This window comes from Pyricularia grisea, chromosome I (assembly GCF_004355905.1).
Source record: "Pyricularia grisea strain NI907 chromosome I, whole genome shotgun sequence".
NCBI lineage: Eukaryota > Fungi > Ascomycota > Sordariomycetes > Magnaporthales > Pyriculariaceae > Pyricularia > Pyricularia grisea.
The window spans coordinates 1,214,948-1,241,529 of record NC_044973.1 but is presented as its reverse complement, the minus strand read 5'-3'; the positions used below and the strand labels follow the sequence as shown (position 1 = coordinate 1,241,529).

Below are 26,582 nucleotides of genomic sequence, written 5' to 3'. Positions count from 1 at the left end.
GCCACCCATCTTGTCTGTTCCGCTGGAATGCTACCTTGGTCATCGACAACCATCCCGACCGTAAAGCAAATTGTTAGACCCAACACTGAACACACTTTTGCGGCGTGGACCCCTTACCGGTCATTGAGTTGTTGTGATAGAAGCGCATTAAGAAAGAGGTGGGGCTGGCATAGGTGTGGTAGGTCAATGCCCCGCAATCTCAATACTATTTAGGGGGACCACCTCAGGGAGCCCTCCTGAATTGGGCACCTTACACACCTACCCGGCCGCCCCTATAAAATCATGGCAGCATTCGATCCCAAGAAGCGCGTCGTTATTGTCCAGACACTTCATATCCTAGGACCAGACCAGAACCCGCGAGACTTTGACTGGCAGAATGGCGGTTACTTGAGCTTTGAAGCTTACGAGGGCTTCAATGCTTGGTGCGGCCGACTTCCGCGTCAAGACCATCGCAAGAACTGGCCTTCTGATGGTATTCAATCCGACCTGTCCAAGTTTGACGAACTGACCAAACTCCTTCGACCGGTTCCCTTTGAGAAATTATACCCTGAATTTCCGGCCGGGGAGCTCACCTGAACGACCTGCAGCAGGCAGACGACAGCCAAGATCTATACCTTGAGGCGCCCAAGCTAGGTCAATACCGAGAGAGCAGCAATGATCTGGCCTTGCGGCTGATTAACGAGGCCAAAATCTACGAGATTATTTCACGCAATCCGCATACCAACCTAGGCAGCTATTTTGGCTGCGTCGTGAAACAGGGTCGGCTGGTGCGTCTAGCACTCAGAAAATACAGCCAGTCACTCAAAGACCGCTGTAAAAAGCCTGAAGAGTCCACTGGACAGCAGCGTGATGATTGTATTGGTCAAATTCAAGCAGCGGCGGCACATTTACATTCGATAGGGCTTGCGCACAACGACATCAGTCCATCCAACATCATGTTCACCCCCACCGGACAAGCCGTGCTGATTGACTTCGACACTTGCGCGCAAATAGGCACCCCTCTTACCAAGGGTGGACTGGTTACTGGATGGAAGGGCCCTATTGCCGGTGAGGGACGCAGTTTCACTGTGTCTTCGGCTGAATGCGACACACTGGCAATTCAAGAGATCCGGGCGCATCTTTGTCGAATGCCCAAATAAGGAAGAGAAGTGTGCAAAAACGGCACAGCTTCTTTCAAGATTAGAAGCTTGATGATGAATTCCTCAATCTTGGTCTCAAGAGAAAGAGGACAGTACATGAATCCTCTGATGGGCATCGCGTTACTCGCTTAAGCCTCACAAAAGTTGGTTCCGTGATTCTCCAATATAAATGTACAACTGAAAGGATTACCCCAGATTCGTCGGCCCTCAACAATAATCAGCCATGCGACCAACACCACATGCCTGTCTAAGTTCTTACCTGCTTCAAAACATCCCAACCGTCGCTGCAGATGTCGGTCTATTAAGTCTATCAGGTACCGACTTCAGCTATCGATAATTAACTTACTGCATCAATGTGGTCATTCTTTCGGCCAGTGTACTTGGCTGAAGATGGGCAAATTGGGCTGTCGCAGTCCGTGCGGAACATTACTCTTTCTTCATTGTCGTCGATTTTGGAGTCCCAGTCACAGGAGTTGACCAGCATAGCCGAAGGACAGACTTTTTGGATCATGGTGGCGTTGAAAGGGTGAAAAATGTGACGACAGTTATGACAAGATCAAGTTCGAATTGAGCCGTGTCTACCTAGGTATCTTGCCTCGAAAATCTGCGGGAATCTGACTGGGTTCAAATACTTTGCTGCTAGAACCAGCACCACTATACTTTCCAGCTTTTGGCATCAATGGGCGGCGGATTCCCTCAGCCCGTCCGAGAGGCTAGCTCTCTGTTGAACCAGCAAGGCGGGGTCGCAGTGTGAAAATCGGCTGTGACCCTATTCTTTTCTTGAAGGACATCAATTTCTGAGGGCCGCTTTGTTCAAACTAGGAAAAAACCATCTATATCCCCGGAAAAAAAGGCTTACGACCGAGCCAGAAATCTATTTGGAATCAGAACAATTCTTTATCTCTTCTATTGGAATAGGCGAGCCTGAATGCTTACTTTCTTCCGTCGCTAATACTACCTGCCCTCTTTTTGATCAGTCGCGTTAGCGTTCGTCCGAACCGGTGTATTATAAGGGTGATGATGAAGTGATGAAGTGCATATCAACCATCGACCGTTGTGGGCTTCACCCAATTGCATGCAAATTAGGGTGTCTCATGCGTAAGACAAGAGGCTTGGAAGGTTTCTCGACTGGATGGGGATGTCGATCAGACCTGCTTCATGCAGGATGTATATTACATTGCCGCTCGATCGAGCCTTGTCAGCAAGGAGTTTGCGTGGTTGTTCGAATCCGATATCATTTATTTCACCGCGGTGTTCCTTCTCATGGGCGGATTATTTGATTTTACTCGAATTGAGAGTTTTCCGGGGGAAATGACTGAATGTGAAACACACTTGGCCATCGATATAGTACCAGAAAACACCATTTCATAATAGTAATGCCCTGCACACGCATTATGGGGTGATACCCTCATTTCAAATCTTACAATTAGGAGAGCGTAGCCCCCATGTCTCCCTTGCCGAGGCCAGCCAAATCATCGGCGCCGTCGTCCGAATCATCATCATTATCATCCCCGGCCATCAGATCAATGACCAAAATAGACCCCGAACTCAGCTTGTCGAGCTGGAATCCCGCCTGCGCAACCTCGGGGCTGTCAAAGACGCAACCCGCAACATCGATGCCGATGTTGGCCTCCTTGAGCGCAAGGCACACGAGACGAAAGTGCTCATGGTGCACGTCCTCCACATCTACGACCTGCTCGCCGCCGTCGAAGATCAAAACGACGTTGTTGTGGGTGAGAAAATGGCCCTGGCAGCCGGGCGCGTGCTGCTCTAGTGCTTTTGCCAGTCGGGCCGCTTCGGTGCCCGCACTGGTTGTGAGGCGCGTGAAAAGGCGGCCCTGCAGCAGAGCCTCTGCCGTGGCTGGATTTGCCGGCGAGAATATGCTGACGTTTGGCGGGAGAGTGGGCGGCGGCGCACTTGTCGACGACATTTTTGGCACAGTCTCCGAAACGTTGATAGGGGTGCGATCAGGAGGTTGGATGGTCGTTGCGTTGCATGTGGTGGTGGTGGAAATTTTATTTTTGTGGCGTTTGTGCGTGGAAGGGTCACGTGCTACCCAATTAAGTCACTTTCACTTCCCAACGCCACCTTGCTAACACCCACCGACGTGGCACATCTTTCTCACGAGATCATCTCATGCAATCCTCGGTGCTGCTATTCAAAGTGTTACTTACCCTGGCTGTGAGAGTGTGACACAGCTTATCGAAATTAGGATGGGCTGAGACCTGCACTGGTCAGCATGGCGGATTGTATGTCAGGAACGAAAAGAGTGTAGCTGAGAATTATATACCTAGATGTGGGATCAATGAATATACTAAATCGACCACATCAGAAACACAAGCAATAGGTTCTAATAAAATCTTAGTTTCTGAAACTCCATTCACCAAATACACGACATTTGGCACCTTCAACTTTACATGCATTGCCTCCTAGATTACCACGTTGCAATGCAAGGCCCGATGTATCAGCCGGCGTATAGACCTTGCAATATCGAGTCGCGTGTGAACATATACCCAGTCAATCCTCGTCTGCCGGGGCTTGGGCAAATGTGATGGCAAAGGTAAAAAGAAAGCGGTTAAGTTGAATGAAATGCATTATGATACCTGAAAGTTGAATTGTCAGCTGTGATATCATATGCAAAAAGAGATTCCTAGCAGTAGATGCTTGTCAGAAGTGTGGGAGTATTGTTCTGAACGGAAAATACGTTGAGTATTTAATTCGATGATGAGGAACTAGATATAAAGAGACAATAGTAGCGCAGACCCTTAATTTATATGGTCTTGCTTGAATTGACTCTTTTTCTACTTCATGTTGACAAAAAGCCTGGCAATAATCAATAAATAAATATCAAATTTTACGACGGAACAAAGTGAGAAGGGCCCGGCAGGAGGATTGATAAACGTCCGATGACGTTATCATGGCCTTCGCGTCAAAAACCCACAATATTGGTATTGCATGCCTAAAAGGAGCGCTTGAATCAGGAAATGGCCGCTCTTTTCATGACTTCACCCCAAGTTCGATAAGTTGATCTCGAAGATTCTGTCTGCAAAGTGAACCAAATTCTGCTGTTTCAAGGTTGCCCTCTTTCATTTTCTAGGGCGAACTATAATCAAACTCATCGATAACACTCCTCGGTTTGGAAAACTTGCCGAGGGGCTTATACTCCAAATCGTCAAACCCAAAGCCTTTGGGTCCTCCAATATCAATACCCCTAGCTGTAGAAGTCCACTTTTCCGATGCTGCAATACCAAGGACAATGACGGGCAGTCCGTACCTGTAGTCCTGCGTGCCCAGCGCCTCGCCGTCTTGCGCGTCAATCACGCACACCAGATCGGGCACGATGGCCACCACTTCTTCCTCCCCCGTGACGCCATCGATCCTCTTGGCGTAGATGTTTTCGTTCTTGAACGGAATCACCAAGCGGTCCTTGGCCGCCGGCCCTGCTGCTCTCTTCTGGTCGTCGACGTCCTCGGTCGACTCGATGACGACCTCGCCGTACGCGTGCCCCATGCGCAGCACTCGCTCCACGCCGACGATCTTGCCCCGGAAGAGCAGCCGCGCCGACTCGGGCCCGCCAACCTCGGCCACTATGGCGGACGCGACGTCGTCGACGGTGTTTGTGCAGCGAGCGCGGGCGACGGCGCGTCCGATGCGCCACGACAGGGAGACGGTGTTCTCCACGACCCATTTCTTGGTGTTGGCGCCGCTCACGGGCCCCTTGGCGCAGCCAACGTGGGAGCCCATTTGGGATAGGGCGGCTCGGAAGGCACGCTCGGCGTCCAGCTCGGTTGGTGCTTCGAGCATGAGCTGGGAAGATGGAGGGTTTTCAAGTTAGAGTAGGCGAGACAATGGAGGTAATGACGACAGGATAGAACGAACCATGACTCGCCCGTTCCCGTCTGATATGCAGGTTGGGACCATGACGGCCTTTTTCTCGTACACTACGGGCGTGGTCTGCCACGAAACCGGGTACGCTCTGCCCATCCAGTCGCCGTCGATTGTGGGTATGTCCATGGCGGTCGAGGAGCCAATCACCAAGCCCTGCAAGCCGTTCCCGCCTCCAATTTCTAAGGGGATCACGGCGGTGGGACTTTTCTTAAGGTATTCGTAGAGCCGTGCCTGTGCCTCGAGGATCCTATGGCAATACATATAAGTCTCTTTTCCGTACTGCCCATGTAAGGGAAGGACGCAAAACCTACTCGTTTCCATATGGCTTCTCAGTCGATACCTGCGGCGAGCCCTTGGCCCCTCCACACGCCACCAGGTCGTCATCTTTGAGGTCGGCAGGCGATATGACGCGCATTGTGGCGCCAGCACGGAGCAGCTCCCGCAGACGCAAAAAGTGCTGATAGGGACTGCCGCCACCACCGGTTCCTAAGATATAGCACCCCGTCGATATGAACGTCAGATCGGTCTCGGAGATGATCCACTGGCGGTTGACAACTTTAGGTCTGTATGAAGAAATATACTCTGGTGTGAACTCGAGAGACGACGAAGCCGAGGCCTCCTCTTGTGAGCTCTTGTCGGCGATGTGTTGCAAATCATCGGCAAAATCTCCGCTCAAGTCCGACGTGCCGACTGCTGGTGCCATCGTCTCTGGATCGGTGCGAGAATGGTCAAACTCCCCGACGGCCTTGATGATGATGCGGGACTTGTTGGCAATGTACTGCAGTGGGAAGCTCTCCATCTCCGCAATGGTTACGGTATCTCTCAGAGCGCCATTGGCAACAGCCTTGTCAACGGCTCGCTTGCACAACTCGTCCACCACTTCAGACTTGGACCGCGTCTCGGTGCTCTCGACTGAGTCCACCACGCTACTCACTCGTGCTGTGGCCGCTCCGATGGCGTTTGCCACTCCTGACCACTTCGGCCTGACGACCCGGCTCGCGCCCTCAAGGGTATCCGGCGCAATGACGGCGCCTCCGCCGACGAGCACGACGGGGATGTCCTCGGGAGACGTCTTCATCGTGTCTATAATACGCTCCAGCATCGTTTTTACCAAGGCCTTGAACTCGTCCACCCGTTCCTTCATCTCGTCCAACCCCTCGAGCCGCGCCCGGTCCCCAATGGCCACGTCGCTGCTGCCCAAGACGGTGTAGTCGGTAGCTGTCGGGACGTCGCCGCCAAATACCAACGCCTTGGTCTGGATCTGGTGGCCGACGCTCTCGGGGCCGATGGTCAGCTTCCCCTTGCGGTCGCGGCCGACGATGGAACCGCCGCCGAGGCCGATGCTACGAACATCTGGGTACGAAAAGTTGGTGCGCACGCCGGCGAGGTTGCTGTAGGCGGCGGCCTGGCGCGGGAAGCCGCTGCTGAGAAGGAGGCCGACGTCCGTCGTGGTGCCCCCAATGTCGACGATCATCATGGCCTCTTTTGCATCGTCGGCGCCGGTCTGATGCTGGAGGAGGAAAGCCGCGCCGCGCATGCTGTTGGTCGGTCCGCTGGAGAAGGTGCGGATGGGCAGGCGTGCGGCGGCGCTGGCGGGGAGGGTGGTGCCGTCGTTCTGGGTGACGAAGACTGGGCAGTCGAGGCCGAGCTGGGCGACGGCGTGCTGGAAGGAGTGGATGGTGCGCCGGGCAAATGCCAGGATGGACGCGTTGAGGATGGCGGCGTTCTCGCGCTCGAGGAAGCCGATGTTGGCGACGTCCTTGGAGATGACGACGTCGGCGTCTGGGCACACGCGGCTAGCAATGGCGGCGGCGGCCTCCTCTTGCTGGTGGACCACGTCGATGGGGCTGAAGACGCCTACGATGGCGATGGTCTTGATGCCCTTTTTCTTGATCTCTTCACATGCAGCCACCACCTCGGCCTCGTCCAGCTCGCCAATCAGGGACCCGTCGATCTCGAGCCCACCACTGACGACGGCGCGGTGAGCACAGATGATCTCGCGCAGACGCGGCGGCCAGTCGATGCCAATGGGAATGTCACGCGAGAAGGGCCCTGCCAAGCGGATGACGGCGACGGGGGCCAGGCGCGATCTATCCCTCTCGACGACGGCGTTGATGAAGTGCGTGGTGCCTATGGTGACGCTGGCGACGTCTTTGGGGTCGATGGACGACTGCGTGAACATGGTGCGGATGACATTGTTGATGCCATCACTGGGGTTCTTGGTGGTGCTGCACTTGTGCCATGCCAAGATTCCTCGGCCTGTATCGCCAGATCTGACCAGGTCGAGGACTACGCCATCCGTGTTGGTCCTGAATATGTGTCAGTTGTTGCTGGCCTGTGTTGAAGTAGGATAAACATAACATGTTCACTCACCCGCCAACATCCACACCAATACGCAAGGAGCGAGACGGGCTCATCTCCAATTGTTCCTGCTCCTGTATAGATAGGTAGGCTATATTTCTGCCAAGACATCTAAGATGAATGAGTAAACAGCCGTTCTACATGAAACGACAGGAAAGAAGAAAAACTGAAAAAGAAAATTGTAGGAGAATAAAAAAGAAGTTGTGCATTGAGAACAAAACTTGCGATCGATTTCATCCCACTCCATTTCTCAACTCGAGGTTAACTCTAGGCCGTGCAAATTATCCTGGTGTCGGATCCGATCCCGTTTACCGAGATCGGAGCGCCAACCGATCAGCTCCGCATAATCTGATAAGAAGCGGGTATGGTGCGGTGCCGCATCGCAAATGGTTTAATCAATACTTGTTCTAGACTAGTCTGGTAAATGATAAGCATTTGATGATTGTATCAATTGCCCCCGCAAGGTGGTTTACGGCCAGGAAAGAAAGGATGGAGGATGAAAAAGGCTCAGCGCGATAAGGTTCCTAACTCGAATAAATACACCAGCTGTTTGCCGTTCAGCTAACTCTTTCTACCCTGCCTCCTCCGAATGCCCGGAAGTTTAAGTGTACAGCACTTCACATTATAGCTGCATCCTGCTCATCAGCAATGGCGAGCCGGTCACTGCGCAAACTCCGTGAGGTCGTCACCCTCCAGGCCGACGAATCTCGCCAAGAGGAAACGACGACATGGAACAACCGTGACCTCGTCCCATTGCCCCCATCTCGCCGCACATGGGGTTGGTTCAACTTCTTTGGTGCATCCACGTTGGGCGCTCTAAACATGTCTACCTGGCAGACGCCCAACACATTTCTGACCCAAGGCTTGTCTGTCGGTCAGGCCATGGGCATCATCATCGTTTCCCGTCTCATCGTCTCGCTCTTCTCTATAATCGTTGGATGGTGTGGTCTGACCTGGCACATCGGCTTCAGTGTGCAGAACAGGTTTACGTGGGGCATGCGCGGCTCCTATATCCCTCTGTTGCAGCGCTGCTTGCTCAACTTTATCTGGAACGCGTTGCAGGCCTGGAACGGAGGCAAGCTGGTCATGTAAGTCTGAAACCAAACAGCTGTCAGTGGTTGCAGAAAGCGGGAACTCGAATCTTACCTATTCTGTCACTAGGGTCTGCCTTACGGCCATCTGGCCCTCCTTCCAGCGCATCCCCAACAAACTGCCAGACAACTTCCCCGCCACTACCAGCGAGATGGTTGGCTTTACAGTTTTCTGGCTCGTGTCGGTGCCGTTCCTCTTCATCCGGCCGGAGCGCTTCAAGAAGCCCTTTTTCTTTTCCAGCCTCGGATGTGGCATCGGAATGCTCGCAATGATGACCTGGTCCCTGTCGGTGGCCAAAGGCGTGGGTCCCGTCTTTTATAAAGCCGAGGCAGTCTCATCTACCTCGCGCTGGAGCGTCTCATGGCTCATGATGGCGGGTTTAAACCAGGCAATTGGAGGAAAGGTCGCCGGCATGGTCAACGAGAGTGACTTTTCGCGCTATTCCAACAGTACCGTCGGTTTCATCTGTGGCATCGTGTCGGTGCAGTGGCTCATAGGCATCTTGGTCTCGCTCGGCGGCCTGGTCACCACGGCGGCGTGCCAGCTCATCTACGGCAAAATCTTTTGGAACCCGCCGGACTTGATGATGGTCATGATGGACAACGGCAATGGCTCCTCCGCCTCCCGCGCAGGAGTCTTCTTCCTCGCCTTGGCTTTCACCTTTGCCATCCTCTTCCAGAACGTGTGCGGCAACGCCGTCGCTGGCGGCATCGACCTGGCGGGCGTCTTCCCGCGCTATATTGACATTCGACGCGGCGCCATCATCACCTTTGCGGCCGCCTGGCTGATCCAGCCATGGCAGCTCATCAACCGGGCCACTACCTTTGTCACCGTCATCAGCTCCTTCTCCGTGTTCCTCGCCCCGCTCATCGGTGTCATGACCTGCGACTACTTTGTCATCCGACGGCAAAAGATCCGCCTCAACCACCTCTACTACCCCAAGGGTTCCGACTACTGGTTCACCGGCGGCGTCAACTGGCGCGTGCTGCCCTGCTGGATCGCCGGTTGGGCGCCCACGATCGGGGGCCTGGTCGTTACGGTCTCCGGAAAGGGAGAGGGCCCGGCGGCATTGTATCAGCTATACTATATGGCCTTCTTCGTGGGACTCGCCATCTCTTTTGTGCTCTTCTACGTCGTCAATTGGTTTTACCCTGTCAAGGGTGCTGGTGAGTACGACGATTACGACGATTGGGCGACTTTCACTCCATACGAAGCGGAGAAGCTGGGCATAGTGCCGCATGAGAATGCTTCGGAGCTTGTGGGGTCGGGCCGCTTTGGAGATTCGGGCTACCGCCGACGTCCTGCGCCCGTGAGCAAAAAAGAAAATGATGTGGAGGTTGCAGCTACCAAGGTAGATGTGTGAGGTCCGTCGGAGATAACGTGGGTGGCACAGTTTCAATGGTGCGACAGAGGGAGAAAAGAAAAGAAAAGAAAAAGAAAAAAGAACATTCCAAACTACGTAGGAAGACGACAGTCATTGTATTTAGCCGTTTCACACAACAAAAATTGTGCTGCAGATGGGCCGTGAATCGAGTCATAGCGACTCATAGGTACCTGTATGGTAGTAAGAGGCAGGGCGGAAAATGAACAGCGAAACCAAAATTGACCTAGCAGCTACTGCAAAACAACAGACATCTGTGAAAAAGCTAAAGAACACATCAATGAAATGGCATTTGTATAGAATAAAATGTCAAACATGCGCGTTTTGAGTATTTCCCCCGGTTTTAATGTCTGAGCTGTATTGTCCTCAATGTTTCGGTGTTATCGGCCGAGTGAGTTGTGTAGCAAATCCAGTAGGTTGCCGTACTATTTTACCAAGTTACCAAACAGCGTATTTCACCGATCCGTATGAGGCATATCGGTCTTTCCTAATACTCGCTAGCGCGCAAGGCTCGATTCGGAACAACAGTATTTTGGAATAGTTTTAGGAAGGTATATCTATCGCAGTCCCACCATCGCTGATGCGGCGGCAATTTGAACACCGAATTAGCTAACAGATTGAAAAATTTCAAGCCCATTCAACCGCTGCCGCGATGCCCTCCTAGAGAATTGTCGGGTCGCAACACGCGCCAGATAAGCAACAGCCAAAGCGGCCACGATACGGCGTCGCCGAACCCGTCATAGGATGCGGCTGCAAGAAAGGAAGATCTCGATTCACGAGCACTTTCTACCAAAGGTATTTCTTTGGAACGATGTCTATATTGGTATTTGCTACCTTTTTCGTTTACGTTGTTGTTGTGGCATAACCCGTGGGTTTGTGGGTCAGAGCAACTTTTCCGATTCAGAGGCATATAGGCCTTTCTCCAGAGTTGGTGTGCGGGTTAACCGCAGAGAACGGGGCGGTGTATTGACTACCGGAAAAGGCCTTCAAGCGTGGGTAAAACTGTAACTGATTCAATTTTTCAACGGTGCTGATTCATGGCATTAGCTGACAGTATAAGTGCCCAGCCAATCAGGGTTCGACAAAGATATAAATAATACGAGCGCAGCGTTTGCCCGTTCGTATTAATGATTCAATCTTCAAAGGCATAAACGAAGGAAACAAAATAGATACAAGTAATCCCAAACGACTGTATTATTGCCAGGTTTGGTGCCCCATGTCAACACTAAAAAGGTCTAACGACCAACGATCCTGCCCAAAATATAAATGGTCTGTTACAAGTAACAAAACAACTGACTTCGAACATTATATAAAGGGTGTTTTTGTCTGCTACTGAAAAATGGAGTCATTATAGGGATTACCCTCTACTGTTTTAATTGTATTACTACGCTGCAACTTGTAATTATCACCCTCATTGCCAACTGTTTTACTTTTTCCACATTTCTTCCCTACGAAAATGAACTTTCAAGCCTATACATTTACAATGCGCGTTACAACTACCGCTATTATTGCCCTTTTAACCTCCGGCGTTATTGCCGCCGGCACACAGCCAACGAATGCCGCCGCTTGCGGCGGGTGCAATCTAAGCCAAATGTCGGATAAAAATCACGATTGCGCTGCGCATAACGACCCAACCGCAAATCTTCCTGTTAGGGATGAATCTGAAGACTATACCTGCAAAATGTGCCCACCAAAGGATACATTATTAAAATTCAAGAAAAAAATGAGCAAAAACCCTGACAGGTCATTATGTAAGCATTTACTATTCCTTATTATAACGAAATATTAATGTTGTTTTAGTGAGAAATACTCGTGTTCAACGTCGTGGTTGGCTTTTAAATATTTGTTGCTGTCCTTGTAGCTGTGCGTGGTGTATATTTTCGGAGGCATGGGGTTGCGTAGAGTGTTTGGGATCTTGCATTCTAAAATGCCCAGAAAGAACATGCAATCTTCTAATATGGTGCGTTCTAAAATGCCCCCTAGATTAACAATGGTTGCATTTGGGTTGGGATTTTCGACAAAACAAATATGTTACGACCAGATAATCTCAGGGCTCATCCCTGAACGCGAGCTCCACCAATTAAGCCGTGGCTCAATTCGTGGCTTTGTTTTGTACCTGTGGGTCCAACCAAAAATTACTTTAGGGCTAGTCTCAGTGCTCAGACTAGACCCCCCTGCGTTGCAGGGTGGACCGGGCGCTCCATGTACCTTTTAGCCACACGGCTTTTCGACCAATCAAATTGGCCGAAAAGATCGCGCCCGTTCTAGTCTGAGGACATGTTGTTGATTTTCGTCGCAAGCGACAGAAATGCACAGTATACGCACTGTGCATACACTGTACATGCCTTATATACGCAACGTCGATACAGTTTTTTAACTGTGTATTTTTTATTTACGAATATTTAATTAAATAAAAATGGTAAAAATATAGTAAGAATATTATTATAATATTTGAAATTAGGGCTTTTTAATGGTAAAAACCTTATATTTATAAACTTTACATATAAATTAAAATAAAAATAAATAATAATATTAGTACTTTTAACGCCCTATTTAAAAATTTATATATAAATAATAGTATATATAAGCTTTTAATTTTAAAATAACAATAAATATAATTATATTAGCACCCACGTATAATTTTTTTATCGAAATAATCGTTCGTTAATTTTTTATTTATATAAATATACGTTAAATTTAATATTTTATATAAATATTTAATAATTAATATATTTATTAATAAAAGGTTTTATAATTAAAAATTTCGATATAATAAACCTTATTATTAATTATATATAATAATAAAATAACGTTTATTTTTTAATTTAATTTAAAATAAATATAAAATAAAAATTAAAAATATGCAAATTTTATTAAATCTATATATAAAATACGCAATTATAATAATATTAAAAAATAAAATTTACGTGGACGTTTGTTTTTACCGGTTATATAATTGTTAAAATTTTGGTTTTAATATCGTTAAAATTGGTAAAAATATAAACCCGTTTTAATTGCAAAATTTATTAAAAATATTTAATATTTTACCTATTCGAATATTAAACACCTTATATTACGTAATATATTAATAAAAATTTATATATATAATATATACGTATATATTATCCTTTACGTACAAAAAGTTTTAAATTATATTCAAAAATAAAAATATAATTAAAAGAAATCGAAAAAATCCAATATTTATTAAAAAACCAACCTCCATTTGAAAATTAAGGGCACCCATATCCCAATTCGACCAATATAACCATTAAAAATATAAATGAAATCGTTATTAATTATTTCGTTAATTCCTATATTTAACGTACAAACCGTTTATTTTTGCGATTTTTATTTAATTAATTTTAACGGAATATCAGTCGCCGAATTGCCGAAATTACCTCCACTTAAACCCAAAATGAACAAATTATCTTTAAACCTGAACCAAAATAATTTTTGGTTGGACCTACAGGTATAAACAAAGCCACCAATTGAGCCACGGCTTAATTAGTGGAGCTCGCGTTTAGGAATAAACCCTGAGACTACTTTAAGGCGTAATCTTTTCGTTAATAAAGTTCTTTTTTCCCAATTAGGCGGTACTTTACCCATATAAAAAAAGTGGGAAAAGGGCTTGGAAATAGCTTTTTCGACCGGGTTACCCGGAATAACCAGGGGTTATAGGTTTTAGCCGTAAAAACCCCTTTTTTTACATACCTTTCGGTTATATACGTTTTATATTATAACGCAATCTTTTTATTACGGCTTTTGTAACTTTTCGTTAATGATAGTTTTAAACCTTTAAATTAAACCGTTTTAATAATATTTAATCCTTTTACCAATTTATTTATATGGGTATAAAAAACGCCTAATAGGGGAAAACGCCCGTTACCGCCGTTTTTACAAACCAGCCCGTCCAATAAACGAACCGTAATACCGTCGTTCCGTTGGTTTATTAATCGAACCAACGAATTTTTTGGGTAATTTGTAAAATATTTTAACGAAGGTTTTTTTAAACCCAAATAAAATAAAATAACGGTATTTAAATTAATTATTAAAAAAACGTTAAAAACGTGGGGAAAATATATAAATATAATTTTTACGAAAATCCAAACCAAATACGATAACGAAAAAAAATAATATCTGGTTTAAAAATTATAAATTAACCGTTCCGGCGTTATTTACGATAAATAAAACCGCGTTAAAATTAATTTTAATAACGAAACGTAAATCGAATTTAACCGTTATATTACGTTTTCGGCCGTAAAATAAATATTTAACGGAAAATTTTTTAAACCTATAACCGAAATATATTATATTTGGGCGAAAAATTGGGTTAAAAATATTTGGTTTAAAAAACCTCCGGTCGTTTTAACCGCGGTTTTTAAGCGGTATAATTATTATTTTAAAAATAAATTTAAAAATTATTTTGGCGGTAATTTAACGGAAAAAGGCGAAAACGGTAATAAAATCGAATCGATCGTAAATAAAAATAATTTTATTAATTTATTTTTATTTAACGGTTAATTTACGTAATAAAAAACCCCAATAATAAAATTAAAAAAGGAAATAAACCCCGATATTATTTTTTTGCCAAATTTGGGTAAAGATTTGGCTGTAATCGAACCTAATCGCCACCGAAAAAAAAAAGGGTTTTTGTCGGTACCCGAATAACGCGTTAACCATTTTATAAGAAATTTAACAAACGTTAAAAACGTTAATAACGTAATAAAACGATTATATAATCTAATAAAATTTAAAAAATAAAATATTGGGTAAAATAGTGGTTTTATACGCGTTACCAAAAGATAAACGGCCGGTAGGGAATTTATTAACGGTATTATATTTATTAAATTAATAAAATTATTTTTCAGTTTGGAAAACGTTTCCAAATTACGAAGAAAAAAAGGCGTATATAATATTCGTATTAGGCCGCAATTAAATTGGAAATTATTATAAAATAAAAATAATATTACGATTATAAAATCGATTTTAATAAATTTTATTATATTTAATAAACGGTAAATATATCGATAAATTAAAAACCTGGCAAAATTCCAAAATTTAATTACCTTTCGCTATTAATTTTAATAATATTGGAATTATTTTTAATATCGCCCTTTTTTTTACTATTATTTTTACTTTTAAATTAATTTATTTCCGGCCTAAATTTTCCTATATATTCGTTATTACGGCAATTAAATATTTCGTTTACGTTTACGCCGGTATATTTTCAATATTATACCGCTATATAATAGGCGGTTAACCAACGAATTTTTTAGGGTAAACGCGGTATTAATAATCGCTTTATACGTATACGCGCCTATTTAAAAGTATCGCGATTTTCGGCTAATAGTAAAAAGGGTTTTACCCGTAAATCTTTTTACAAATTTTACAGGGTTATAGCCGCATATATAATCGCTTTTTAGTATATAAACGTATATTTAAAAACATTATTTTTAATAATTTTTTACGTTCGTTTTAAAAGGTTAAACGCCTATTTAACTATTATATAAATTCGGGTATACCGCAGGTTATATAATTTTTTAATCGTTCGAATCGGTTTATCGGCCTTTTTTCAATTTTATAAATAATACCGTACGTTCGGGAACGGTATTATAATACCGGTAATAAATTCGAAACCGGTATTTGCAAAAAGGTATTTCCCTTTTAATATTAATAATTTAAAAAAAAACGCTTTACCTAATAAATTTGCGTCGTTTATAAATTTTTTAACCCCTAATAATATTTATATAAACGATAAATTAAACCGTACCACCGTAAATACGTTTTGGGTAATATTTCTTTTACGGTTATACCACCTTTTAATAACGGCCAATCCTAATTTAATCCAAACCGAAATATACGTTCCGTCGATTATATTTATTACCCCGTTTAACGCGTTTAAATTAAAATCAAATTCGATATCCGGATCGAACCAATTCGAAGGCGGTATTTTTACTATAATTGCGTAATATTATTATATACCAATTAATACGTGGTAAAACGCGCGATATACGGCCAATTACGTATATAATAAAAAAAAAGCTATTTAGCGTTGGGAAATACCCGTGGCCATTATATATAGGAAAATAACGAGTTTTTACCTCGTGTTTTGGTATCGAAAACCACGCAGGTAATTATAATTTGTTAGCTAATTATAAAGTTTTGTAAATTCGTTTTGGGTAAATTTTCTAAGGGAGGTTACGAGGTAGCTTTAAGGTTTTAAGGTTGGAGATTACTTGTAGGGATAATTAAACCGTAAAATGGCAAATAACCGTCTATTAGCGGATAGTAGAAATTTATATTGTTTGTATAATTAATTGTACAATTAATTGTAAGATCGTTATTATATTCGTTATTGTATAAAATATTAGAATTGGATACGTGTACCGATTCCATGGCTAGTCTCAATACTCAGACTAGACCACCCCTGCTTCGCAGTGGTGGACCGGACGCTCCATATACCTTTTAGCCATACGGCTTTTCGGCCAATCAAATTGGCCAAAAAAATCGCGCCCGTTCTAATTTAAGGATATTTTGTCGATTTTCGTCGCAAACGATATAAATTTTACTATATTACGAATAATAATTTTACCCGTTATAAAAAAAAAAAAAAAAAAAATTTACGCCCTTATTACCTATTACTAAATTCAAATTAAAATTCCTTTTATTATTTTATACGAATAATTTGCCATATATTTTAAAAAAAAACATATCGGTAATAATATCGAATTTAATATTTACGGAAATATTCCCATTTACGTAATTAATAATATATTATTTTCCGTCGTTAAATTTAAATATTTTATTATTTATATTTTCGCTTTTTTTATTATTTAATCCCGTATCGGAAAATAAATAAAAATTTACGCGTTTTTCGTATAAATTACGTTAATTTTCGAACGAATTTAATTCCGAACGTAATAATATCATTTCCGAAACCGATTCCGAAATTTTTTTTATCCAAAATATTTTTAAATTTTAACGTAACGGTAACCAACGTACTAATTTCCACCAATTTATTTACGTTTAAATAATAATACCAAATACCTATAATATTTCCCGTTCCGCCGCGCGATAAATATATTATTTTAAAAAAATATTAAAAAATCCTATTATTCGAAAACGTTTACGTAATAACGGGGTAAAATGCCGTTTTAACGAAAAAAAAAACTGGTTTTATCGATACCGCCCCATTTCGTTAAAAATTCCGGTGTTTAATATAATATTTCTTTAATTTTAAACGTTTCGAGCCAATAAATTTCCAATTCCCGGAAATGGAAAAATATTTCGCCAAAAATATTTATAATATAAATTAATTTAAATAAATATTCGATACGTTTTCCCAAAATATTTTAACCAAAGTTTTAATATTATTTATATTTATAATATTATTATTTTCGTATTTTCGGAATTACCGTCCGTTTTATATATTATTATAAACCGCGAATTTGTTATATTAGGCCCCGAATACCCTGTCCGAAATTATAAACCCCCCAACGTCGACGGATTAACGCGTTACGTTAATATTGGCCATTTTAACCCACGAATATTCCCCGTAAAAAAATAATTATTTGTTACGCGTATTCGCAATATATTTTATATATAACGGAATTTTAAAACGTATTATAAATACATTATCCGGGTTTGGAATATACTTATTATATAAAATTATTAAACGGTAAACGTAATAATTTATTACCGTTGCCCAAATACGTAATAAATAATAATTGTTTATATACCTAATACCAAAAATAATAATAATAATATATATATATAAACTAACCTAAAAAAAATCGCCCGTAATCCAACCTTATCTTTCGTATATAATAATTTTAATTTCCTAAAAAAGGTGCAAAATTTCGATTATGGAAAATATAACCGAATATAAAATTTAACCTCGTATTTTCTTATATTAACGCCAAAATTTGAAAAATATACGCAATTTTAATGGCACGCCATTATACCTTTTTACCAAAAATAATTACAAACGTTTAATTTTTTACAATATCCGGATATTTATTATAAAAACGCCAAATATTATATTTTGGGCCAAATTTACGGTTTTTTATTTTTTAATAACCCTTTTTTACCCGATATAATCCTATAATACCTTATATTCGTACAAATTATATTAATATTTTATTTTATCCAAATTTCCGCTATTATAAAAAACGAAAGGGATTATATAAACGTTATCCAAATTTATAAAATCCTGTTTAAATATTTTTTAAATTTAAAAACCACCCATTTCAATTATTTATCCGTCCTGGTCTTCGTCCATGGGGATTAAAAAACGATATTATATATTCGCGTTATATAGGGAATTTATATTAAATTATCCCAATTTTTCGATAGGAAATAATAAATATTACCCGTACTAGGGTTTTTCTATATCGAATTTAATTTTATTAATTATTTTTAATATACGTATATGCCTATTATATTTATAAATATAACGGAATTAGGAAAAAATAGCAAATTTTAAAAAAATAAAAAGGAATTTTACCACGTTTTACGGTTTTTACAAAATATTTTCCGTTCCCGTATTTTATATATTATTATTACCGCCCTAATTTAAAATGGGTTATTAAAAAAAATTATATATCGAAAAACGTTTTAAAACAGGTTTTTACCGATATACTATTTAATATATACGTTTTTATAATAAACCGCGTTTACGATAATATATTTGCCGGTTATATTAGCGGTTTAATGGGTATAAGATTATGGGATTTAAAACCCAAAATTAACCTCGCCTTCCGTACGTAACGCCGTTATTTGCAAATAATCGCTTTTTTATAAATAATATTTAACGCGTTTTAGGAAAAAAATTACGGTATATTGGAAATTATAATACCGTAATTGGTCCTATTTTTTTACGGGTATAAAATCAAAAATTATAAACCGGAAATATTATATTTAATTTGGTTATTGCGACTAAAGGTTATAAATTAACCGTTACGGACGGCGATTTTAGAATTAATTTTTGTAAAATATATTACGGCCGGAAACGGATATAAATTAATAAATTTGGTAATTAAATATATTAATAGGGGTTTCGTTTTGAATATTAAAAATAACCGCAATTTAACGTATAATTTGCGAAAAACTTTTATAATTTGCGTAATTTTAGGGCTAATCGCGAATACGTTACGTAAAATTTTGGTAAATATTTCCCGTATTTACATTAATAATAAATACCATATAATATTAACCAATAACGATATTATATATTATACGTATTTGCTGTTCCAAAATGGTTGGGGAAACGAAAAAAATAAGGTAACGTCCAATTTCGATTTTAACGCCCCCGACCTATTATATTTGGGTATAAAAAAATTAATAGGCGATAAATTGGCGGCGTTTAATTAAAAAATTGTACGTTTCGATAATATATTAAACCAAATAAATATTAAAAAAACAGGGAAATATTTGGAAAAAGGAAATAATAAATTAAATGGGTTAAATATAAATGGAATAATAAATATTAAAAAGAAATTAATTTACGGAATATACGCAAAATCCGACGAAAAAAAGGTATAAATATTTTAAAAATAAATAATATAATATAAAAGGTAAATTAATTAAAAATAAACAGGTTTTTATTTAAAATAGGACGTAAATAAAGGCCCGAAAATTACTTTTCCCGCAAATAATAAAATAAAGCAAAATACCGGGATATATATTAATATGGTAATTTTAACTATAATAACCAAAATATATATTATCCCTTTTAAACCCCTAATAAAACGACGAGCCGTTTTTCCACCAATTTTATCCCCTTTATTAAACCTTTTTATTATAAATCCAAAAATAAAACCAAATAAAAAAAAACCCCATTTGTAATTTTCGTTACAATAATATATATATATAAGCCTTGTTTTTCCACTAATAAACCCTAATACCAAATTACAAAAAAAAAATAAAAATAAATTAGGAAAAAAAGGAACGTTTAATAACGGCCAGTTTTTTTTTAGAGGTGGGATTTTTAAAGCCACGTTTTTTTTTGCGGGTGGGGGTCCGGGTAAATAAACCAAACGTTTTTTCGCCCTTTTTTTTACTTTCGATTAAAACGGGCATATAGGGTTTTTTAAATAAATCGAAATCGATTTTATTGTAATCGTTACTAAATTCGACCGACGAAAAAGGTGGGATAATAACGGCCAAAAGGTCGTATTCGCCGTTATTTTGGATATTTTTTTTTAAAAGGCGCGTTGGTTTTCCGACGTTTAATTACCTAAATACCAAAATTTTTTACAGGCGTTCCAATTACCCGTATATTTTCGGCAATTTCGTAATATTCGTTATTATTTTTAATTTATTTTATTAATTTAATTATAAACCTTTAATTTATAGTAGTAAAATCGAAATAAAATAAATATATACGATTAATATAATCGCCAATTATATTACGTTTACTATTTTAATCCTGGTATTGGTAATCGATATAAATTGGACCAAATAATAAAATAAATACCGAAATTTTTTCGATTAAATTTTACTCGTTAAACGGGGCAAAAATATTAAAAACGAATATGGAAATAAAACGGAAATAAAATTCGTTTATACGGCGCGTTTTATCGGAATAAAAATCGTTAAAATATTATAAAAATTCCATTATCCAAATAAAATAATTAAATAACCAAAAAAATATAACCGCTATTATTTCGTACGTTAAAAACTGTTTTATAATAGGAAAAACGATAATTTCCGGTAAACGTATACGCGTAATATATTTTAATAATATTTAATATATATTAATAAAATCCGTAAAAAAAGGGTTCGGAAAATTAACCTTTTAAAATATCCGGTTTTTTACCTAATCGAAAAGGGTACCCCGCATTTCGAAAATTTTTTAAATAATAGGTTTAAATTAACTTAAACGAATTAGCCAATTACAAATTTGCAATTAAATATTAACGTTCCATATTAAAAAAATAATAATACCGGTATAATAATTATAATATAAATTAAGGCCGGCGTTCGAAATATTAATATTTAAAACGCAAACGTTAAAAATGGAATTCGATTCGGTAAAATCGGTAATTATTTTATTACGTTCGGTTTGGAATAAACCAAACCGGATGGTAATTACGCCGAAATTGGCTTTTTCCAAAATAATAGCGATTAAATTCAAAAAATTAACAATAAAATTTAAAATTATAATAATCGTTATATAAAAAACCAAAATTGGAATTTATAATAATTATTACAAATAAATAAAAAATAAAAAGGCGATTATAATTATTATTATAATAAAAATAATTTACGATTAAATTTATAAATTCGGCGTTATAATTAGAACGCGTTAACCCTTTTTTTTTTTATACAAATTTTTATTACGCGGGCAATAAAAGGAAATTCGTTTAATATAAAATGGATTATTTCGGCCCTATTAAAAAAAATAATGTTCGGAAATTAGTACAAATTTTCGAATAAACCTAATTAAAAGGACCGTCGCCGTTATATTAAATTAAAACGTTAACGGTAACCGATCCGAAACGGGTTTTTCCTTTTTGCAAATTTTTTTTAAGGTTTTGTCGGACGTTACGGTATTTGGCTTTAAATTTTATATTTTTTAACGTTAAAATTTTGCCTAATTTGGCCGAATCCGTATTCCGGATATTATTTTCGGCGTGGATTATAAATTAAAAAAGGTAATTTATCGTTAAAAATTGTAATAATTGGATTAATTTTATATTTAGGGAAAATAAAATTTTTTGCCTTAAATTCGCGCCATTCCCGTTTGCGTTATTTCCAAATAAAACGGTATTAATATCGTTTATATTTTCGTTTACGAAAAAAATAAAAATATTTTTTAAAATGGCTTCCGTATTTATTATTATATTTTCGAATCGGTGGCCAAATTGTAATTTTTCCGTAATAATGTAATAAAAAGGGATTTTTTCGCGGGGATAAATAATAATACCGTTCGGTAACGTTAATCCAATATTTATACCGCGACGTATAATAAAAATACCGGTATAATAAATAATAAACGTCGATTTGGCGTCGGACGTTATTATAAATATAATAAATTCCAAAATACGAGGGTAAAAAAACTATTATTTCCAATTTATCGATTCGAATTTTATTAACGAAATTTTGGTATTAAAATCGATATACGAAACGACGAAATAATTATTACCGTTTTAAATATACGTCGTTAAAAATATATTTTTTTAAAATAAACCTTTAAAACGGGCGAAAGGAATTTAAATTTTATTCTATATTAACGTACCGAGCCTAATAACGTTTTTAATTTTATTAATAATCGGGGTCGCGGTAACCAAATTTCGATTAATATAAAATACGAGGCGAAATACGCGGTATATTATAAATTCCCGGTAACGGAAATATTGGGTTTTATTTCCGATTACCCGTTAAAATAAAATTCCAAAAAAGAAATATATAATTAAACGTCGGATTTATTTAATATTTTCGCCAATAAAAAAATCGTTTTTACGGCCGTTTTTACGTTAACGGAATTTAACGAAATTATTAAATTTAAATAAAATATTATTAAAAAATAAAATTATAATAATTATTACGAAAAAAAAATTTATTGGGAATTATTAATTACGTCGAAATCGTCGTTAATTTCCTCGATATTGGCGGCGCGTAATTAAAAAATGGTATTAATAATTTCGTTTATATATTATAGGTTAAATATCTTATTTACGTTATAAATTTTATCCAATTATTCGGTTTCGCGGATAAAAAAGGTCGAATAAAACGTAATAATTACGGTACCGGCGGATTTAAAATCGGATTTATTAATAATAAATTTCGTTAATATTTTATAAAATTGTAATTGGGTTAAAATAATAGCCGTCCGCGCCGGGTCGGTAACGTACGTTTCCGCTAAACCGTAATAATATTTAACGTCGAAAATAAAAAAATTCGTTATAGTTTTTTTAAAAATTTGCGAAACGAAATTAGCGGGGACGATAATTGGGGTGGGAAAATAACCGTTAAAATTTTAAATAATTTTATCGTATAGGCAGCGAAAATACCATATATAAATAACCGTAAAATAAATGGTTATTTTACCTATACCCATTTTATTTGCAAATAACCAATTTTTAAAAACCGATTATTCGAGTTTAAAAAAGATATAAACGTTTATAAATAAATAAAATTAATTTTCTAAAATTAAAAATTATAATAATGATTATAAAAAAAAAAAAGAAAATAAAATTAAAAAAACTAATAATTGTAATTATAATTATAATTTTTATAAATAATATATGAAAAATTTACTAACGAATTAATAGGAAAATTAATAACGACCGGAAAAAATATTGGGAAAATTCCAATTCGACCAAAAGTATTTGCCCTTAATTTTTAAATAATCGAGGCTTATTTTATTATCGACGTTTAACCCGTTAATAAAAAGGTCGTTTTTGGAAAATTGCAAATTTTGGACGGTAATTTAAATTATATCCGAATTAAATATCCGACCAAATTAGGGGTAACCTTTAATTAGAATGGAAAATTGGGTATAATAGGCTAATAATATTTTAAAAATCTTTGCGCGGGCCTTTTCGAAAATTTCCTCGTTACCGCGGTTAATTTCGGCCAAATAATCGGCGATAGTCGATTGGGTTTATATAAAATTAAGGAAATTGGCCTGTTAATTATTATCAAAAAATTTGGAATAAAATTTAATAATATTAATTTTGGGTTTAATAACGATAAAACGATAAAAACGACCTTTATAATATAAATTATTAATAATATTTTTAAACGTTAATAAATTTAACGGGTATATTTAAATCTGGTCCGTACGTTTTTTTTTCTTTTTTAACCGTTTAACTTCGGTAAATTCGAAACGGGACCAAATATTTATAATTAATATTATTATTATTTTATTATAATAGGTATAATTTAGGGCCGATAAATTTATAACGTTAATAATTTGGTTTATTCGCGAACGAATATTCAAACGATATTGGGATTTTATTAAATGAAAATTATTTAAAACGATAATATTATCGGCGATTATTAAATAATTAACCGCGGTAAATAAGGTAAACAATTATTCGATATTAAATTTAAATGGGTTTCGGTAATTTCCGCCGAAATTATTAGGATTTTTTTTATTATCGACGATAATTTTACTTTACCGGCGAAATACGAAATAAAAAAAATAATAATAAATTTTAAACCAATTATCGATATAAAAATCGCCGTATATATAAAATTTTAAATCCGCGGATTTAAATTTTAAAATTCCGGATTGGAAATTAGGGCCAATTATTATTTTTTTTAAATAAAATAATATTATGGTAAAAATAATAGGGATTATAACCGGTTTAAATTTTTCCGCAAATATTTTTAAACCGGGGGCGTTAATATCGTTCTAACGTATAAAAAAAAATGGCGGGTAAACGTTATCGAATGGCCAAATTATTAAAAATGGATTTGGTATTTTTATCGCGGAATATATTTGGGATAAAGGTTAAAATTTTTTACCAAACGGGCATTTTATTATTTTTAATGGATTTACCGGGATTATTGGTTTTAAAATAGGCCAAATAACCAAATACGTCCGCTATTAAATAAAAATTAATTAAAAAATATAAATTATAATTATTATTATAAAAAAAATAAAAACCAAAAAATTTAAATTATAATAATAATTACAAAAATTTGAAAAATTAAAAAATTTAAATTATAATAATTATTATAATAAAAGGGGGAATTATAATTTATAAAATATAATAATTATTATAATTTCCAAAAAATGTAAAAAACTTTTATTTAAAATATTTATATATTATATTAAAATATTAATCGTTTCGTAACCGAAAACGATTATAATTTCGTTTATATTTAACGAATTGCTATTAAAATAATATACCAAAATTTGGACGTTAACGCGCGTTTTCGCCGCGGAAATTCTAACGTTCGATTAAATACGTTCGGATATTTAAACGATCGGGATTTTTTAAATATTACGAAAAATATTATTTCCGGTTCCAAATTAAACCGGGGATCGGATATTATTATCGATATTAAAATAATTAACGTAATTTAAATAAAAATAAATACGAACCATTTTAACGATATTAATATTTCCGGCCCTATATTAAACCGTAATCGTTATCGCCGTCGGTATTACGCTTTTTTCGATTTGGAATTTTTTCCAAAACGGGGCGGATAAATAATCCAATAAACCGGTATTTTTATACGACGGAAAATAATATTTCGGTTAAACGTAATTTACCGGTCCATTATCGGGGTTACCGTCGGGTTTGGAACGTGGTTTTATTATTTTCGTAAAAACGGTTTTAGCGAATAAAATAATATTATTGGATCGTTATTAGGGTAATAACGGTTTTTAACTAATACCGTTCGCGTTAATAAAGTCGGGCGCGTTAATTAAACCAATACCGGAATTAATACCGTTTTCGTTAATAAAATTAGGCGCGTTAATTAAACCCGTACCGGAATTAATACCGTTTTCGGTAGTAGAATCGGCCGGCTTATTAATAGTAGAATTAACCGGTTTATTAATAATAGGATTAACCGGCGTATTAATAATAAAATTAACCGGTTTATTATTAATAGGATCGATTTATATTTTAATAATAGGATTAACCGGTTCGTTAATAACGGAATTAACCTGTATATTAATAATACGATCGGCCGGTTTATTAATGGTGGGATAATTAACCGGTTCGTTATTAGTAAATTCGATTTATATATTATTGGTTTATTAAAACGTATTGGAAAAACCCGTACCGTTATTGTTAAAATTACCGGCCCTTTTATTAATAATATTATCGTTTTTAAAATTAGGGATGGGAGGTAAATTTAACGTTACGTTTATTTTATTAAAATAATTTTGTAATAAAACGCGGTTTTTACGCGCAATTTAAAACTTTATACCTGCCCGGTAAATTGGTTTATATTACCCCAAATTTTTTATATATTAATTTAATGTTTTCGTTCGGGTTATTTTTTGCGGTATGGTTATAAAACCGGTCGGTAAATCCGTATTTAAAGAAATATACCCGGATATAAATTATACGGGCGCGTTAATTTTTTTACCTTTTTTACCGCTTTTTTTCGGAAATATCGCAATTTGCGATCGTAATTATAATTATTATTACAATTTTTTGGGGTTTAATACAAAAATTATAATTATTATTATAATGGAATTAATTAAATTATCCCGGATTTAACCGAATAGGGTTATAATTATATTGCGTTTACGTTAATAAAAACCTACCTTCGTTATAATAGGATTAATCCTTTAATAATTGGGTAAATACGGACAGTTTTATCCAATTAAAATATATTTAAATAATATCTAATAATTTTAATTCGGCCAATATAAAATATTTTTACAATTATAATAATTATTACGTTTAGCGACGAATTTAAATATTGGTTTAATCGTTATAATTTTAAATTAATAATTATAAAATCGAATTGGTAATAGTTAGTAAATTGGTAATAAAAAAAAAAAAAAAGTTGGAAAAGGAAAAAAAGGAGATATTTATAATCGTGGCAAAATATAAAGCCTTTAATTATTTAAATAATATTTCCGGTAAAACGGTAAACCCGATTGGGTTTGGGCGTAATAACCGTTATAGTTTGTAAAAATAAAACTTTTTATTAATATAAAGGTTTATCCCGGAAACGGGCCTTTTTCCATTAAATTTACCCACGGTCGCCCAAACGTTTAAAACGTAAAATATTAAGTTAAT

General features: G+C 37.5%; 4 protein-coding genes across 4 annotated transcripts; 2 read left to right on the top strand and 2 right to left on the bottom strand.

Annotated features, from left to right (window-relative positions):
• Positions 1-282: 282 nt before the first annotated feature.
• Positions 283-1,139, top strand: PgNI_05443 (uncharacterized protein; the record flags this gene model as incomplete). Its single annotated transcript, XM_031125474.1, has 2 exons — positions 283-525; positions 591-1,139. The coding sequence occupies 2 exons, from the start codon at positions 283-285 to the stop codon at positions 1,137-1,139; spliced, it is 792 nt and encodes a 263-aa protein (XP_030982911.1).
• A 1,426-nt stretch (positions 1,140-2,565) lies between these two features.
• PgNI_05442 (uncharacterized protein) lies at positions 2,566-3,069 on the bottom strand (the record flags this gene model as incomplete). The annotated part of the gene is made up of 1 exon (XM_031125473.1): positions 2,566-3,069. One exon carries the CDS (start codon positions 3,067-3,069, stop codon positions 2,566-2,568), a length of 504 nt encoding a protein of 167 aa, XP_030982143.1.
• A 1,163-nt stretch (positions 3,070-4,232) lies between these two features.
• Positions 4,233-7,444, bottom strand: PgNI_05441 (uncharacterized protein; the record flags this gene model as incomplete). The annotated part of the gene is made up of 4 exons (XM_031125472.1): positions 4,233-4,946; positions 5,019-5,274; positions 5,339-7,336; positions 7,401-7,444. 4 exons carry the CDS (start codon positions 7,442-7,444, stop codon positions 4,233-4,235), a joined length of 3,012 nt encoding a protein of 1,003 aa, XP_030982910.1.
• Positions 7,445-8,036: 592 nt separating this feature from the next.
• Positions 8,037-9,843, top strand: PgNI_05440 (uncharacterized protein; the record flags this gene model as incomplete). Its single annotated transcript, XM_031125471.1, has 2 exons — positions 8,037-8,476; positions 8,550-9,843. The coding sequence occupies 2 exons, from the start codon at positions 8,037-8,039 to the stop codon at positions 9,841-9,843; spliced, it is 1,734 nt and encodes a 577-aa protein (XP_030982909.1).
• Positions 9,844-26,582: the final 16,739 nt, after the last annotated feature.